This window comes from Lupinus angustifolius, unplaced genomic scaffold (assembly GCF_001865875.1).
Source record: "Lupinus angustifolius cultivar Tanjil unplaced genomic scaffold, LupAngTanjil_v1.0 Scaffold_397_13, whole genome shotgun sequence".
In the NCBI taxonomy this organism is placed as follows: Eukaryota; Viridiplantae; Streptophyta; class Magnoliopsida; order Fabales; family Fabaceae; genus Lupinus; species Lupinus angustifolius.
The window spans coordinates 11,673-30,672 of NW_017727806.1; the positions used below are offsets into that span (position 1 = coordinate 11,673).

The 19,000-nt window shown below is 31.9% G+C and overlaps 3 protein-coding genes across 6 annotated transcripts; 1 reads left to right on the forward strand and 2 right to left on the reverse strand.

Annotated features, from left to right (window-relative positions):
- Positions 1-215: 215 nt before the first annotated feature.
- Positions 216-4,639, forward strand: LOC109341189 (protein TWIN LOV 1). Of its 4 annotated transcripts, none has more exons than XR_002106912.1 (7): positions 216-1,279; positions 1,865-2,072; positions 2,174-2,238; positions 2,386-2,465; positions 2,571-2,606; positions 2,718-2,781; positions 4,173-4,300. XR_002106912.1 is itself a non-coding variant. In XM_019579035.1 (7 exons), the coding sequence occupies exons 1-7, from the start codon at positions 739-741 to the stop codon at positions 3,241-3,243; spliced, it is 1,023 nt and encodes a 340-aa protein (XP_019434580.1). In that variant the 5' UTR covers positions 217-738; the 3' UTR covers positions 3,244-3,259. The 4 variants fall into 4 exon arrangements, 3 of the variants coding, with proteins under 3 accessions (XP_019434580.1, XP_019434579.1, XP_019434578.1); XM_019579035.1 differs by lacking the exon at positions 4,173-4,300 and adding an exon at positions 3,235-3,259 and having other exon boundaries at positions 217-1,279; positions 2,571-2,626; XM_019579034.1 differs by having other exon boundaries at positions 219-1,279; positions 1,865-2,010; positions 2,163-2,238; positions 2,571-2,626; positions 4,173-4,639.
- A 1,605-nt stretch (positions 4,640-6,244) lies between these two features.
- LOC109341188 (protein NRT1/ PTR FAMILY 4.6-like) lies at positions 6,245-8,542 on the reverse strand. Its single transcript, XM_019579032.1, has 3 exons — positions 8,499-8,542; positions 7,966-8,455; positions 6,245-7,408 (listed from the first exon to the last, which is right to left on the reverse strand). The coding sequence occupies exons 1-3, from the start codon at positions 8,540-8,542 to the stop codon at positions 6,413-6,415; spliced, it is 1,530 nt and encodes a 509-aa protein (XP_019434577.1). The 3' UTR covers positions 6,245-6,412.
- Positions 8,543-9,845: 1,303 nt separating this feature from the next.
- Positions 9,846-16,667, reverse strand: LOC109341187 (protein NRT1/ PTR FAMILY 4.6-like). The gene is made up of 5 exons (XM_019579031.1): positions 16,550-16,667; positions 16,143-16,251; positions 15,605-15,822; positions 11,567-11,998; positions 9,846-11,009 (listed from the first exon to the last, which is right to left on the reverse strand). Exons 1-5 carry the CDS (start codon positions 16,550-16,552, stop codon positions 10,014-10,016), a joined length of 1,758 nt encoding a protein of 585 aa, XP_019434576.1. The 5' UTR covers positions 16,553-16,667; the 3' UTR covers positions 9,846-10,013.
- Positions 16,668-19,000: the final 2,333 nt, after the last annotated feature.

Here is a 19,000-nt window from a genome sequence, read left to right on the forward strand (position 1 = left end):
TGATCCGACCATTGATTTACTGGTCCAACCAATGACCCAATACTTTGGTCGAGTCATAATTCCATACTCATAAGAATGATATATTGGGTGTGACAATCACATACACCGAAAGAGATTAATGGCTAACCCTTAGTGAATATACATGGTGTCACCAGAAAAAAATATTAGTTTTTTTAAAACGAAACAACAAAAGCAATAAAAATCTAAAACTTCGTGTGACTGTGCTTTGATGCTGGATTGTGTACTCCTCTTCTTCCCTCACCTTCTTCCTACCTTTGCTAGTCACAAATCCATTGTTTGTTTTTTGACTTTTCCTTCTTCATCTTTCATAATTCTTTCCTTTCATTTTCCATCCAATTATATCATTTCTCTGGTCCCTCCATCAAATAGTAATAGTTATTAACTATCCATCACCACAATTTCATCCCAGATATTTTCCCTTTCCCAAACAGACACAAATAGTAATAATACCTCATCCTTTTCCTTTTCTCATCTCAAATCTTCACTTTTTTCCTTCCACGTAACACTTCTTCAATTATTATACTCCTTAATTCTCTGCTACCTGCTTCTTTGTGCTAATTCTGTGTTTTTCTAAAGCTAGTATTTTTACTTTAAAAAGAAAAGAAAGCATCAAATACCACATGGGATTGGGAATAACCCCAAAAACGAGAAATTTTATTCAGGCTTCAACTTCTGCTCAACAAATATATAACAACAGCATCAACAACAACAAAGAAAATGGAATTGGGATCGTGTGTGAAAGAAAATTCATTCAACGATCATTACTCTGTTTACGCACGCGAGGCGCTCGACGAATTGCCTGATAGCTTTACCATCACTGACCCTTCAATCCCAGGCCACCCCATCATATTTGCCAGCCTGGGATTCCTGAATTTGACAGGGTACACTAGGGATGAGGTTGTTGGAAACAGCGGTGCCATGTTTCAGGGTCCAGGGACTTGTAGAAGAGCGGTTATGGAGATTCGAGAGGCTATAAGGGAAGAGAGGAAGACTCAGGTTGTTCTGTTGAATTATAGGAAGGACGGGACACCCTTTTGGATGTTGTTTCATATGAGCCCTGTTTTTACAGAACACTATGGTGGGGTGGTTCATTTTGTGGCAGTTCAGGTTCCCTTGCAGAAGAAAATGAATTTTTGTGAAGACGGGTCAAGGTTGCAGCAGGATTTTGTGTTTGGGTATTGTAGGAAGGAAGTTTGCTTGGACTCTATGTTGGGACTCAGTCGTGTTTGTCATATGGATCAACATGATGATGTTAGAGGTTTGTGTGTTTTCAGTTCCTAATACATCTCATTGAGTTGAATGCTTCATGTTTGTGCATTTTTTATGTTTTCTAATTCTTTCCTAATTTTTAACATTCTTTTACTCTATAAGTTATCTATCATTTTAGAATATTAAAAAAAATATTAATTAACTTGGGATTTAACTAGAATGCAATGATAGTGTAAACTTTAAATTTTTATAATGATAACAACTGATGCATTTCCAGGCCATTAAATTTATCTTGACTATCTTAAAAGTCATGCATGGTGCAATGCGTATAAAAAACTTTACATTGACTTTCACTGTGTATCAAAATTAAGTTCATTAACTTATTTCAACTTTACCCTGATCATGAAAGTGAATCTAAACTTTAGCAAAAAATATATGTTTAGTACTTGTGTGTTTTTAATTGCTATTACTCCAGTTTGGCAGCTCTTGGCTTTGTATATGATATCAATCAAACTTCATAATCTGTCACATTATATAGCCTCCTTTAGCCAAAGAGTATTTTTTTGCTAGGTATTATCCACGTGATTGGGGTTTTATTTGGTATTTACTGATACATTAGCTTTATGACATGAAGACTTAGAGAGTGAAGAGCCTTGTGAGGCAAGTGATGATGAGAAGAGAATTGCTTTGACTGCTATGGACAATATCTTTTCTGTACTGACCCACTACAGCGAGTCAATGGGCAGATTGGTGTGTAGAAAGAGATGCAGCATGCCTGATGTGGGTCTTCTTAGCACATCTTTGATTATTTCCCTTGGTAGAATCAAACAAAGCTTTGTATTGTGAGTTATTGGAAGAAACTAATTTTCTTACTTCATCGCAAGTTTTATGCTTTTTGCAGTCCCTTAATTTGTTGTTTGTTGGATGTTGAGTTTCCTTGCAGAACCAATCCACATTTACTTGACATGCCTATTGTGTACGCCAGTGATGCTTTCTTGAAATTGACAGGTTCTATAATCTTTACCTCATTTAAGTTAATAATATAGCCTTGTGATCATTAATGTAAATATTATGACATCTGATGTAATGATATAAAACCAATTACTCAGATTTGTATTTTCAATATATGTTATTGTTTTCACTTAACTTGAATAGGTTATGCAAGAGATGAGGTGTTGGGCTGCAACTGTAGATTTTTAGGTGGAAAAAATACTGATACCTCAACTTTGTATCTGGTAATAGACTTTAATTGCCATAGTTCTTTAATATTTCTCGTTATTTGGCAACCTAGATTAGTGGAAGTGGACCATGTGGTTATGTCTCTTTCTTATTGCTTGCAGATCAGGGAAAGCATTAAAACTGAACAACCATGCACAGTACGTATTCTGAATTACAGGTTGATACTTTCCTTCATTTTTCCCTACGGTTTGAAAGCTGTGAAATTTATTTATTGGGTGTGCTGAATCAATTTATTGCAACACTAACAGGAAGGATAAAAGCTCATTTTGGAATCTTCTCCACATCTCACCAGTTCGTGATGCTTCTGGCAAGGTAAACCTTGCACATGAGCTATTTATCAGCTGAAATATAAATCGTAAATCTGTTTTCCATTTTCTGCCAGTTATTTTTTTTTTGTCATTCTAATTGAACATAAAGAATATTCAAATTGAAAAACTTGAAATGGTCTTCACTGTGTTTTCATGGTAATTACGTGACTGCTATTATTTTGGGCTGCTAGCTGCTTTGACAGTCCAATCTAATTGTTATTTCAATTATTCAGCTCCTAGTGTATAACTATATTTGCATTTATAGATATTGGTTTTGTTTTTTTGTTGAAGTATCTAATTTATGATTCTAAAACTCTCTCACATTCCTTCTGCATAGAGTTGCTTTGTTGGTCTGATACGTGATTTACTACTAGAAGGGTTTGGGAATCTAAGAGTTCATAGTTGATGTTCTATGTTTGGCTTCATTTTACTGTGGTAATAACTAATAACTATTTTTGTTGTTTAGAAGGTAAGGTTTCAGTAGTAAGAAAACTGGTCTTGTTTGCTTAATTGCTTGTTTACAAGTTGTGTTGTACAATTCTATAGATACTGGTTTAGAGAATAGACATGAACTGATAGAAACAATAGAATTTCTTATAGATGAAACCCTCTCCTAGATCTATGTCAATGTGATCATGGAATCAAGATGAGCTAGCTGAATGTACAAGATGTGAATCGCTCTCGATGTCAGGATATTCAAGAATATTAGCTTTCCCTTTCCAGTTTCCACTGGAAAAGCGGTCTACCCTCTATACCAATCTCTTCTCCTAGTTAATACCCTCGAATACCTTCCCCTTTCAGTTACAACTTTAACTGACTAACTGACAGTCTAGTTGTCAGAACTCAGAATAACTATTAATATTTCTGTTACAATTGTCAACAGCAGCAACGTTGGGTCCTATCCCCTAACTCCATTTTATTTCGCCTAACATACACCTCTTCTTAACTGGCCTGGATTCCAATTCAGAGTGTTGGTTCCTCTTACTCTTCCCACCCTATCTATTCTCCCCTGAAAAGAAACTAAACCAGATTTTGTAGTTTGAGTTACCAATTGGCTTAAGTTAATTGGCTTGATTCATTTTCATATAGTTGTAGCTCATACATATTGAGGCCATTTGCTGATTTAAAATAGTCACGGAACCTTTAAGATTAGATGCATCTTGGGAAGAGACGCCTTCAGCAGAATATATGGGTTTTCTTTCTGTATATATTATGTCATCGTCCTCTACTCAACATTTATGTACCTTGAACTTGATGAATTATTAGTTAGTACCCAATGGTGCAAAATGAAGAGACCAGCTTATTTTGCCTCTTTTTTATGGTGAAATATATTGGTAAAAATAGTGATAGAGAAGCAATTCGACTTACTATTCTTTGAATTCACTGTTTATCCAGGTAGCTTACTTTGTTGGAGTTCAAATAGAAGATGATCATAAAAACGGGGACAGACCGGGTTTGAGCCCCGAGAGAAAGCAGCTTAGTGTGGTTGGAGTAGTAAAGGTTGCTGTGAGGAGTTTATCTATGACTGCTGGGTCTTCTAAGCCATAGTCATAGGATAAGTCACGGTTGATTCTTTGTCATTGGTATATGGTTTTCCAAATAATGTGTGCCTTCTCTCCAAAAAAAATGTTTCCTATTAGGAAAATTGTCATTCTCAACTGGTGACTGTTGAGATGATATAGAAAGGTGAAAATTTAATTTGTGAAATGCATATTGCCAATTAAAGAAAACATTCTGCATTGGAACTTGGGAATCTGTGAATCAGATGTGCTATTTTTCCACTTGAAACTCTTAATGTAGCAATAGAAATTTGAACTTTTACCCACTTATATCATTTTTTAGTTCCATAGACCAATTAACTATGAGGTGCTTTTATTTTTTATTTTTATCTTTTTAACAATATTGACTTGTCATGATTTTTTAATAGGGCATGTTAACCGGTAAACTTTGTCTTGAAAAGTACAAATTTCATGTTTTCTTTCTAAGCAAATGCTGAAACGAAATACTAATCTATCACAACTCTCTGACATCCCATATTATTGAAGCAAAAGCATGGACATTGAAGGGATTTTTTATCAATAAAGTCAACATTGTGTACGGGTATCGATTTTGGAGGAAAATGGAGGGTAAGAGAAGACTTTAAGGAGACCCAAACTGGTGGCTAGAATTGATAGCCACCCAAATCGGTGTTGCTAGTCCATAATATTGTATCCAGGGGGCTGACTGAAGTTGATTCAAGTGAACTATATATTCATTTGTCTGTCCTAAGATGAATCATGTTCTACATTCTTCATTAGAAGGAGAACGCCAGATTACTTAGTTACGATTGGCTTGATTTTACTTAGATGATTTTTGTCACTTCTAAAATATCAAAATCAAAACTCATCAACCTGATACTAGTAACTCATCGAATGACAATTAACATAGCAATTAGTTAGCCCAGAAATGATCATTTACGAATAAGACATTAATTTAGTGGTGTAAAATTCTATTAAATCCTAGGATGAAGGGTTCGATTCCTGGTGACCATATACTTAGCGGCATTAGGAACGTAGTGAACATAAACTAGGAGACACATACAATGGCAATAAGAAAGTGTTTTGTATAACGTTGAAGAATAAGAGTTTGGTAACCGTGGAGGCGTGGAGTCCACTCGTGAAGAAAATGGAGGATAAGAAGAGAAGAATGATAGAATAAAAAGAGAGAAATACCATAATGAGACAAATAGGTATTAAGAATGGAGATAAACTAATAGGATTCAAACAACACATAAAATTCTTATACTTATCTAGATATTACACATTATTTTATAATTTACTAATATCCTTGTAAAATAAGAATACATATTTTTTATCATAATAACAAACATCATTTTTATTTAGGTCTCACAATATATAACTTTTTCCTATAATATTTAATTCTCTCCTCACTTTCCCTTGGCCAAAAACAATCAAAATTTATTCCTATTGAAGAACAAAAAACAGAAAATAAAAATGGCACAACTGAGAAAATAAGAATATTCTTATTTCGTTAAGAACAACCATTATGATTGTTGTAAGGAGATTAAGAAGAATATCTAATCAGGAACAACACTCGTAAAGGATCTGTTTAAAAAACATAGGTGACAATTCTTTTACATTAAAAAAATCAATATGGCTGTTAGGAATATTTCACAAATAATGTTAGAGCACTTATGTGACTCATTATGCTATTTACGTAGGAATTTATTTTTCTGCATCAGTTTTCCATGGTGTATAAACCATTTGTCTTGTTTATGAATAGATAATGTCTTCTTTATAACACATTTTCTCTCTGCACTTTTGTTTGCTACATAACCAACAAATTGGTATCAGAGCTGTACCTTGAGGGATATGTGAGAAAAAACACAAAAATCAAACACAATCAAAACACTTTCTCTATTACTTCTATTGCCTAAAATTGTCAAAATGAATTCAGAAATTGCCTGATATTTTGAAAACATTTGATATATATAAGTGCTGGTAAACATGGAGGAATATGTCAAAGTAGTTTTGAGAAATGTAATGGAAGCAAACATGAGTTCTTGTCCCAAATATGTTGTATGCATAACTTATATATCCATTATATTACTATGAGGGGAAATGTTGATCTACATTCTACACTATTCCATGATTGTTACCAGTCCCTCTATATTTGTACTTAATAGCCCAAAACAAGTATTGTAGGAAGTTCAACCCACTTAGCACACACATGAGCCAATAGAACCTGTCAAGGTGAAAGTGATTAATGTTGGCACCAGATAGCCATGGCTTATGGTTGGATCTACCAGTGGCAGCATTCACTATTGATACAATCACTGAACTTAGGTAATACCCAATAGCTAAAGATGCCCATGAAAGAGAAGTGGCCAAAGATCTCATCCTAATTGGTGCTTCTGAGAATAAAAATTCCAACAACCCAGCCAAGGTGAAAAGATCAGCTGATCCAAGGAATAAGAATTGAAATGCAATCCAAAAGAATGTGATAGGTAGTTGTTTTGTTGCATCATCAAGTAGTCCTGAGTTAGTAGCCACATTTTTTCTTTTTACCTCAACAATTGCGGCCACTGCCATTGCGATTATCGAGAGTACTAATCCAATCCCTATCCTTTGGAGATGACTGATTCCCATCTCCGATTTGGTCGCTTTCCGAGCATAGGGTATGATGATGTGGTCATAAATTGGTGCTAGGATTATGATAAAGACCACTGGAAAAATTGGTAAAGAAGCTGGTGGTACCTTTAGGGAACCAAGCTTTGTGTTCATAGTAGCAGCTTGTTCAACTGAGAATGTGTTCAATTGAGCTAGGCAACAATTTAGTATGATGGTGGAAGCAAATATTGGTAGTACTTTCAATACTATCTTGACATCTTCTACTTGTTCCACAGTACATTCTAGTGATGAATGAATTGGCTCACATGCAACAGCATTGTTGAGAAATTTGAGGGTATGTGTTGGTTTTTCAGGTTCTGTGCTTGTTTGTTCAGTTTCTTCCTCTGATTCTTTCCTACCTGGGTGTGGACTAGAAAGACTGACAACAACATTAGAAGGCCTCACAACAGCACTAATAGAGTTTCTGCCAAAACAACTATTCAATGAAGCAGCCACAAAAACCTGCTTAATGTTACACAAGGAGACCATATCATAGTGAATTAGTCAAAGAGGGATAAGACAATTGTCTAGGAATGAAAATGATGATTACATATTGATTGCTAGACATATCTAAATTTGTACATTGTTAATTGGTGTAGAAATGGTTTACAAGGGGTGAATATAAAAAATTAAACATATAATGTAGGCAGAGGAGGATAGGGATCACTTGTCTCTCCCGGTGTCTCATTCCCTATTCCAGGCCGATCATATATTTCCACATGAATAAAAGAAAAATTTAAAAATAAAAAATAACATTCTGATTAGCTCGGGACAGAGAATGTGACACTACTTAGGACATGTGATCTTTATAGGTGCCCTATAAGTAACAGAGATTACATGTCCTCAAGCATGTCTCAATTCGTTGTCCTGACCAATTAAAAATTACCACATAAATAAAAAGAAAATTTGTAAAAACAAAATGTAACATTTTTATATTATTTGTTAAAATATAATTGACTCGGGATAGAGAATTGTGACAGACTTAGAGACATATAATCTCTTAGAGCCCTATAAGTTACCTTTAAAATGGTTGTGAGTGGACTTCCTGAAGCAATCTTGTTCCTATAAGTTGCAGAGCCAGCTAAGAACACTATGATAGAAACAAATATACTAATAGTAGATATTGCAAAACCCCATTCCCATCCTTTGTTGTCTTCAATCCATACCACAAAAGTAACTGCAATAAGGGCACCAGATGCTAAGCAGAAAACAAAGTAGTTGAAGAAGGTTGATCTTTGCTTCCTTCCATTTGGTGTAGTTTCATCAAATTGTTCTCCACCATGTGCTGCCAATGATCCTTTAATTCCTCCAATTCCAAGAGCTACAACATATAAGCCAGTAAATAACATTGCTGCTTTTCCACCACTAACTTCCTCACATGTGGTAAATTTGTCACATTTTGGTGGCTTTAGTGAATGTATGCGAGCTTGTATAGTTAGTATAACCAAACCCTGCACAAAAAAAAGAATTCCAAAGTTATTAGTGTTATTCAAATTGGGGATCACGTCACTTTATGCGGCGCCAATATTGTAGTTGCGGTAACCACAACAACCGTATCAAATTCGACACAAGATTACAATAATGTACAGGCCGCATTATCAGATTCACAACTCAAAGGAAGAATTTTAAAATTAAAATTATTTAGTAATCTTTTGTGTAATTCGACTCTAAAAGTGTCCTGCTATATGTATATAATATATATCAGAGGTGGTGGGGTAGTTTATGTTCTTAAAGGGGCTTTATAGCATGCCTGAACTTGGCCCAGCATGCAAAAAAATCTAGACCCAAGTTTGAGTAATAAATGCGCTCAATCTGATGTAACAAAGAACTAAAAACTATAAGAAAATTGTACCCAAAAAAACTAGAAGAAAAATTAAAGGGGTAGGGTACATATAGTTGGGTACTTGGATGGCAATGCATATAAACATTTCATTTATTGCATAAGTGATACCTAATCCTTATTTCCCTCTGCTTTGGATCAGAAAATGAAAGTAAACCAATGAAAGATTACATATTTGGCCACAGTGGATAATGCTTTTAGACTAAATATATAAGACCGTCTTCCTATCAATCCACAAAAGTTGACCAAAGAAGAATGGTGATCATGTTATGTACAAAAGTGGGAAGCAAATCTGTTGTCCCATAATCATTGTCACTCTATGTGACTATGTGTCATAAGTTATTAATGGACAAAACAACACATAAAATTCTTATACTTATCTAGATATTACACATTATTTTATAATTTACTAATATCCTTGTAAAATAAGAATACATATTTTTTATCATAATAACAAACATCATTTTTATTTAGGTCTCACAATATATAACTTTTTCCTATAATATTTAATTCTCTCCTCACTTTCCCTTGGCCAAAAACAATCAAAATTTATTCCTATTGAAGAACAAAAAACAGAAAATAAAAATGGCACAACTGAGAAAATAAGAATATTCTTATTTCGTTAAGAACAACCATTATGATTGTTGTAAGGAGATTAAGAAGAATATCTAATCAGGAACAACACTCGTAAAGGATCTGTTTAAAAAACATAGGTGACAATTCTTTTACATTAAAAAAATCAATATGGCTGTTAGGAATATTTCACAAATAATGTTAGAGCACTTATGTGACTCATTATGCTATTTACGTAGGAATTTATTTTTCTGCATCAGTTTTCCATGGTGTATAAACCATTTGTCTTGTTTATGAATAGATAATGTCTTCTTTATAACACATTTTCTCTCTGCACTTTTGTTTGCTACATAACCAACAAATTGGTATCAGAGCTGTACCTTGAGGGATATGTGAGAAAAAACACAAAAATCAAACACAATCAAAACACTTTCTCTATTACTTCTATTGCCTAAAATTGTCAAAATGAATTCAGAAATTGCCTGATATTTTGAAAACATTTGATATATATAAGTGCTGGTAAACATGGAGGAATATGTCAAAGTAGTTTTGAGAAATGTAATGGAAGCAAACATGAGTTCTTGTCCCAAATATGTTGTATGCATAACTTATATATCCATTATATTACTATGAGGGGAAATGTTGATCTACATTCTACACTATTCCATGATTGTTACCAGTCCCTCTATATTTGTACTTAATAGCCCAAAACAAGTATTGTAGGAAGTTCAACCCACTTAGCACACACATGAGCCAATAGAACCTGTCAAGGTGAAAGTGATTAATGTTGGCACCAGATAGCCATGGCTTATGGTTGGATCTACCAGTGGCAGCATTCACTATTGATACAATCACTGAACTTAGGTAATACCCAATAGCTAAAGATGCCCATGAAAGAGAAGTGGCCAAAGATCTCATCCTAATTGGTGCTTCTGAGAATAAAAATTCCAACAACCCAGCCAAGGTGAAAAGATCAGCTGATCCAAGGAATAAGAATTGAAATGCAATCCAAAAGAATGTGATAGGTAGTTGTTTTGTTGCATCATCAAGTAGTCCTGAGTTAGTAGCCACATTTTTTCTTTTTACCTCAACAATTGCGGCCACTGCCATTGCGATTATCGAGAGTACTAATCCAATCCCTATCCTTTGGAGATGACTGATTCCCATCTCCGATTTGGTCGCTTTCCGAGCATAGGGTATGATGATGTGGTCATAAATTGGTGCTAGGATTATGATAAAGACCACTGGAAAAATTGGTAAAGAAGCTGGTGGTACCTTTAGGGAACCAAGCTTTGTGTTCATAGTAGCAGCTTGTTCAACTGAGAATGTGTTCAATTGAGCTAGGCAACAATTTAGTATGATGGTGGAAGCAAATATTGGTAGTACTTTCAATACTATCTTGACATCTTCTACTTGTTCCACAGTACATTCTAGTGATGAATGAATTGGCTCACATGCAACAGCATTGTTGAGAAATTTGAGGGTATGTGTTGGTTTTTCAGGTTCTGTGCTTGTTTGTTCAGTTTCTTCCTCTGATTCTTTCCTACCTGGGTGTGGACTAGAAAGACTGACAACAACATTAGAAGGCCTCACAACAGCACTAATAGAGTTTCTGCCAAAACAACTATTCAATGAAGCAGCCACAAAAACCTGCTTAATGTTACACAAGGAGACCATATCATAGTGAATTAGTCAAAGAGGGATAAGACAATTGTCTAGGAATGAAAATGATGATTACATATTGATTGCTAGACATATCTAAATTTGTACATTGTTAATTGGTGTAGAAATGGTTTACAAGGGGTGAATATAAAAAATTAAACATATAATGTAGGCAGAGGAGGATAGGGATCACTTGTCTCTCCCGGTGTCTCATTCCCTATTCCAGGCCGATCATATATTTCCACATGAATAAAAGAAAAATTTAAAAATAAAAAATAACATTCTGATTAGCTCGGGACAGAGAATGTGACACTACTTAGGACATGTGATCTTTATAGGTGCCCTATAAGTAACAGAGATTACATGTCCTCAAGCATGTCTCAATTCGTTGTCCTGACCAATTAAAAATTACCACATAAATAAAAAGAAAATTTGTAAAAACAAAATGTAACATTTTTATATTATTTGTTAAAATATAATTGACTCGGGATAGAGAATTGTGACAGACTTAGAGACATATAATCTCTTAGAGCCCTATAAGTTACCTTTAAAATGGTTGTGAGTGGACTTCCTGAAGCAATCTTGTTCCTATAAGTTGCAGAGCCAGCTAAGAACACTATGATAGAAACAAATATACTAATAGTAGATATTGCAAAACCCCATTCCCATCCTTTGTTGTCTTCAATCCATACCACAAAAGTAACTGCAATAAGGGCACCAGATGCTAAGCAGAAAACAAAGTAGTTGAAGAAGGTTGATCTTTGCTTCCTTCCATTTGGTGTAGTTTCATCAAATTGTTCTCCACCATGTGCTGCCAATGATCCTTTAATTCCTCCAATTCCAAGAGCTACAACATATAAGCCAGTAAATAACATTGCTGCTTTTCCACCACTAACTTCCTCACATGTGGTAAATTTGTCACATTTTGGTGGCTTTAGTGAATGTATGCGAGCTTGTATAGTTAGTATAACCAAACCCTGCACAAAAAAAAGAATTCCAAAGTTATTAGTGTTATTCAAATTGGGGATCACGTCACTTTATGCGGCGCCAATATTGTAGTTGCGGTAACCACAACAACCGTATCAAATTCGACACAAGATTACAATAATGTACAGGCCGCATTATCAGATTCACAACTCAAAGGAAGAATTTTAAAATTAAAATTATTTAGTAATCTTTTGTGTAATTCGACTCTAAAAGTGTCCTGCTATATGTATATAATATATATCAGAGGTGGTGGGGTAGTTTATGTTCTTAAAGGGGCTTTATAGCATGCCTGAACTTGGCCCAGCATGCAAAAAAATCTAGACCCAAGTTTGAGTAATAAATGCGCTCAATCTGATGTAACAAAGAACTAAAAACTATAAGAAAATTGTACCCAAAAAAACTAGAAGAAAAATTAAAGGGGTAGGGTACATATAGTTGGGTACTTGGATGGCAATGCATATAAACATTTCATTTATTGCATAAGTGATACCTAATCCTTATTTCCCTCTGCTTTGGATCAGAAAATGAAAGTAAACCAATGAAAGATTACATATTTGGCCACAGTGGATAATGCTTTTAGACTAAATATATAAGACCGTCTTCCTATCAATCCACAAAAGTTGACCAAAGAAGAATGGTGATCATGTTATGTACAAAAGTGGGAAGCAAATCTGTTGTCCCATAATCATTGTCACTCTATGTGACTATGTGTCATAAGTTATTAATGGACAAAAAAATACTTAAAAATTAAATTTTAATTTAAATATATTTTTTCAATCAATCATAAGATCATAGCACATGGAGTGACATGTTTACTCAGAAAAGTGTGAGCATGCAAGTGGATCCTACTAACGTGGTTCATGAACCTTTTAGGCAATACCATTTGATGAATTTAGCCTATATTTATGTTTTTAAGTTCTGTAATAAGTGAAGTATATATCTAATTAAGCATATACTGTAACATATATAAAATAGAAGAGTTACATTTAAAGGTCTCAATTCTCACAATAAATTGATGAATGAAGAAACATTTAAGTGTTGAAAGTATATCCTATATAAAAGCCAAGATGATAAAGTCTTTTTTGTAGGAATTTGTTGAGGGTTGCAAGCTTTATGCTGCTGAGGGCCTGAGCCTCCAATCCCTTAATAAATCTAGACAGTGAATTAAAGCACTCTCAATTGACTTGTGTTACTAAGTTAACTTCACTGTGCATATTTCTCAATTCAGTTTTTGTTGGAACTTGAAGGAATTAATGGCTGGTTAATGCATCATTAATGAGATTTTTTGGCATGAAATGAAAAACTCTTAATTCTCATATAGAATGGATAAGAGATTTTGAAAGGCTTTATAAACTTAAATACTTCCTAAGGGATATGCCCTAAGAAATAAAGTTTTATGATGGAGACTCACACAAAAAAAACTCTCTCATACGCTCATATTACCTCTACGTTGACTGGCTCCAACAAATATTGTAAACAATATTTTATATTCTTTTTTCTTTTTGGGCTTACCAAGTCAGCACAAGCTTGGCACATCAGTCAACACACGGAGTAACGCATGGGCATGTATATTAGGAAAAGAATTTGTTTGTAGAGACAAAATAAGTTTTAATTTATATAGAGAATAAACAAACAAATGTTATTTCGTCCCACATTCATGTATTTGAATATTATAACTATTCTTTTTTGAGTCAATGAAAAAAATCTAACATGTTGTTGGAGTATAGTAATATATTTAAAAAAGAATTTCTATTAACTAATTGTAAACAAGAAAGTTACTCCGTAGTGCACACCACCGCTGGAGTATTTTTAGAAAAAATTAATTTCTGAAATCAATGAGTTGACTTTTATAATATATATATATATATATATATATAAAAGTTGGGATAGTTTTAAAAATATTAAATATAGCTATTTTTTAAGGAATGAAAAAATTATTTTTTCATCAAAATATTATTTCGTCCGACATTAGTATAACTATTCTTTTTTAAGTCAACGAAAAAAATATACTGCTGTTGGAGCTATTATTAATTGTAAACAATACCTTAGTGCACACCACCGCTGGAGTATTATAAAAAATTTAATTTCTCATATCAATCACTTGACTTTCATATATATCAATTAGTTATTTGGACATATTAGCAATTAAAGTTGGGTTAGTTATTTTTTTTATTATATATTTACTATTTTTAGTTGTTAAAATATTAAATATTTTTTAAGGAAAGAAAAATTGATTTTTTCATCAAAGTATTTTTTCTTAATTTTAATATGCTAAAGAAAGTAATTTTATTACACATCTTTCATTTATATCAATTAGCCTATGTTATAAGTGTAATGTTTTAAATAGCAAGTTTGATAAGTACAAGCAACTAGACAGTAAACTTATTAGATATATTTGTTAGGAGCAATTATAATTCATAAATTTAAAAGAAAATACTTCATTCTTATGGGTAAGGAAATATCATTAATTATAAAAAATATCATTTACATTTTTTTGTTCAAATTATTGATTATGATTATTAAGAGGGGTAGTTACATCCTTTAAAAAGAGATTAATTCTCTGTCATGAGGTAAGAAGATACTGATAATTATACAAAAATAATATCATTTACTTTTTTTTCTGAATTCATTTATGTGCATTGACTGAAACATTTGACCGAAATCCATCGTGCAAGTTGTAAAATTTTGTAATCCACTGTGATTCTTGTTAAGACCATGCATCGTAGGAGCATATACGTTGAATTATTTTATGTATTATTACTTTTGATTAGTTGGAAAAAAATTATTTAAGTTACAATTATAATTATTAAATATTTTTTTGATCAATCATATCTTCTGATACATTGAATGATATAAAGAAGTGAAACAATAGATGTGGATCCATACGTCCCTTGATGAGATGCTCTCTAATATTAGAGAGTTTAATATTAATAATTTTTAAATATATTTATTTAAAATCTAATTTTTAAAAAAAAATTCTAAGACATATGTCATTATTTAGTATTGAACACTAAATGGATTCGTACAATTGTTCTTTAAGATGCCCAACACTAAATTAATTGAAACTCAGAGCTCTATCTCAATCTTTCACGATCTCTATCTCTATCTTTTGAAATCTAAGCAACAAATAATTAATAGAGTTATGTTGTTTAGAAAAAATGTCAATACCACTAGTGGTATAGAAGATGTTAAAGGTGAAATAAAAATAAATATAAGGTAGGACAAAAAATGATAAAATACAGCTCTTTTATATTTTTTATAACTAAAGATATATAAGGAATTAATTCTTTTTAGTACTATGCTCTTCCTTCTAGAAATCGAATATTTAATTTTTTAATATATTTAAAAATCTAATAAAGTCCTACAATATTAAATTAATGTCTTATTGTTCTAATATCTTACTAGTACCCCTCGAAAAAAGGGACATATGTGTTTATTACTTTATTATATGCAGATCAAAACAATAAGTTACATAATGATGGCAAAATATTTTGAATTGTGGGTATTTAATATTGCAAAAACGTTTTTTTGTTGTTAATAACTGAGTTCACACAAGACAAGTCATGTTCACATGAACAGAAACTAGAGGTGCTTACCAGGAACTCAATAACTGCACTTATGGTGTAGATGTGATAAGTAGTGAAAAATGCATCAGATAAGAAACCACCAAGAAGAGCAAGGAGAAAAGCTGTTCCCATGAAATTGGTGACATTGTTTGCAGATTTTGAAGGGGGCATGTGCATGTATGACCCCAAATACCGCACCAGATTGCTAGTACAGGCCAAAAATGCCAGATTCTCAAACACCTCCACCACTGCAAAATAAGTACAATCTCAAAATCAGTGTTAGCTATACACGTACGTAAGTCATGCAAATGATGATATATATATAAAAAAAGAGTGTAATATTATAAATTTTTTATACTATTATATTAGTACATCATTAATATTTAATTATTATTGACACATAATTAAAAATAAAAATAACATAAACAAATATAAAATACTGACTATGTATATTAAAGTGATAGTTGAAGACTAAAAAATAAATAAATGATATAAATGATGATGTAGGAAACTTATATGTTAAGTAAAACTGTTTTTTTAATAAAAATAGGAGAAATTTGGGACAGACCCAGAACAAAGGAGGCTGCAGGCATGCCACCATGGCGGGTTCTGAGAGCAGGCTTGTTCCTCCAGTTTACATATCCTTCCCATCTTGTCACTTTGGGTGCTTCTACTTCCTGCACAAATTGATTAATTAATTAGATATTAGTTTAAGTTATTAAGGCACCAAATGATAGTTAGTATTTTAAATTTCACTCCTAAACTACAATTGTAATATTTTGATTTAGGAAGTCTCCATAACTATTGTCAAAATCGCAATTGCGGTCCATGATCACATTTCCCACAATTTCGGTAACGCAACGTAACCACAGTCGCAACTGAAATTGTAATTTAAAACATAGATACAATATTTGTGATGGAAGTAAAAGGACGACGGAAAAAGAAAGGGTGCGAGAGAGAGGGAAGCAAACTCACCATTGTTGGCTTGTTGCTTTGGATCTGATAGTGGTTCCTTTGGTTAAGAGTAAAAGGGTGATGAGAGGTTTAAATAGTTGGTAAAAGAAGACGAGTTGGTGGGGCAAGGAAGACACTTGGGCAGAATTTTCTATCACAAAAACATCAAATAAACAGTAACTTTATTTGAGAACTTAAAATATATAAAAATATGTATATATTAATGGTGTAAGAATTTTTTACATTGTTACTCCATTATTTATATTCATTTTCAATTATGTTTGACTTTTCACAAAAAATAATTTAAATGAAGATAGATAATATACTGATTGTGCATAATTCTTTACATTATCAATGCATTAATATTACACTCTAAACATAAAAGAAAAAACCATTTAGAATATATTGCTCTTCTTCCAAGAGCCAACTCAAGCCAACTCATTTAATAGGGTGAATACCCATTTTCATCCTTTCATGTTTATCAATTTAACATTCTGAAAAGCAAAAATACAAAGTAATATTCAAAGATAATGACTATGAATCAAAATAGTTATTATTAGGATTATAAAATGTTAAAAATAATTAATTTAACTTATAATTAATATTATTAGAATTATTTTAAGATTTTCAAATTTTCAGGAACAAAATGCAAAATTTTGGAGGAACTAAAATAAATTTTTACTTCATTTTCTAAAGTTGTAAGACGTGGGGTTCAAATTGGACACCAACACAACTTATCCCTTTCTCCTTCAGCCCCTCTTTATAAAAATAGTTTGCCGAATACTATATTTTTGCAGCACAACTGAATTATATAGCATTATGTCGTTGTTATATTACTCACATGTTTACTAAGATATTTCCCAAATCTACCATTTTCATCATAAATATTTTTCACTAAAATGTAATATGAATTCATTATGGATTTAGATTATATTATTATAGTATTATTGTTTGAGAGTTTATATTCAACATACTTCTTTGCTATTGTATCTTATATGATCTTCCATTTGTCAAAATTATTTACCATAGTATTCTTTTGGTTTGTTATTATCTACTTCCTTCCTTGTTTACCTATACTTTTATGATTAGTAATCTAATCCTCTGCTAAATAGGCAGGAAAATTATTAATAATAGATGAAAAAATATTTAAGAATGTTAGAGGTAGTATTTTAGAAATATTAAATTAAAAGTTAATATACTATAAACTAAAATTGACTATAAATACAAGTTTTATGATATAAAGAGTAGAAAGAAATACGCATAACACATTAATAGTATACCATAAAGTAGGTAAATTTAAAAATGCACCTAATAGTAAAGTCATAAAGATACAGGCAGCAATTGGATTAGTATTTACAAACTAGCATATAAAATATAAAAAAATGTTAGGTAGAATAAGTATAGATAAGAGTTTTATGTGGGTATTAGAAGAAATATATTTAGATCTTTTACCTAAATAATTTGAATTAGACTTAGATAGTGCCAAATCTTATTATGAAAAAAAAAACTGCGCAACGATTTTACTATAGAATTAGGATAAGACAAATGTCAATAAAAACAAACACTCCAAATATAAATATTAGTATAAACCAACCACAAAAATAGAAATATTAAATTAAGTTAATATACTAGAAACTAAAATTTACTATAAATACAAAATTTATCATGTCAAGAGTAGAATGAAATATGCATAAAAAATTAGTCATATACCATAAAGTTGGTAAAATTAAAAATGCCACCAAATTGTTAAGTTATAAAGATACAAGCAACAATTGGATTAGTATGTACAAACTAACGTATAATATATAATAAAATGTTAGGTATAATAACTATAGATAAGAGTGTATTAGAATAAGTATATTATGATATTTTACCTAAATAGTTCGAATTAGACTTAGATAACACCAACTTAAATCTTATTATGATAAAAACTGTAGCAACAATGTCACTATAGAGTTTAGATAAGACAAATATCGTTAAGAATAAACACTCCAAATATAAATATTAGTATAAACCAACTATGAAAAAGTCTAGTTAATCAAAGAACAAAACCCAAAATAATAAAAAAAATAGCTTAATTAATCATGAGTAGGGATAAATATTTCTTAAACGTACAGGCTCTAATGTATGTTTACAAATAAACCATATATCTATCCACAAAATAGTTTGAGATGTTGACTAGACATACATCCAATTTAAAATGAATTCTATATTTCTTCATGCCGAGATCTTTTCATGATAGACATATCTCTTATTTATAAAACTTTGAGATCATATGTTTTTAATATCCATTTAAACACAATAATGAAATCATCAAATCAAAGATTTAAATAATACCAGCCATTTAAATCCCCAAAAGAAGTTTAGTTCATCATACCTTACTTTTAGTCTATTATTTGTTATTTAGAAGTATGAAAGAAAATATGAAAGTCTTAAAAAAGAGAACAAGAAAAAAAGCTTAGGAATATCACT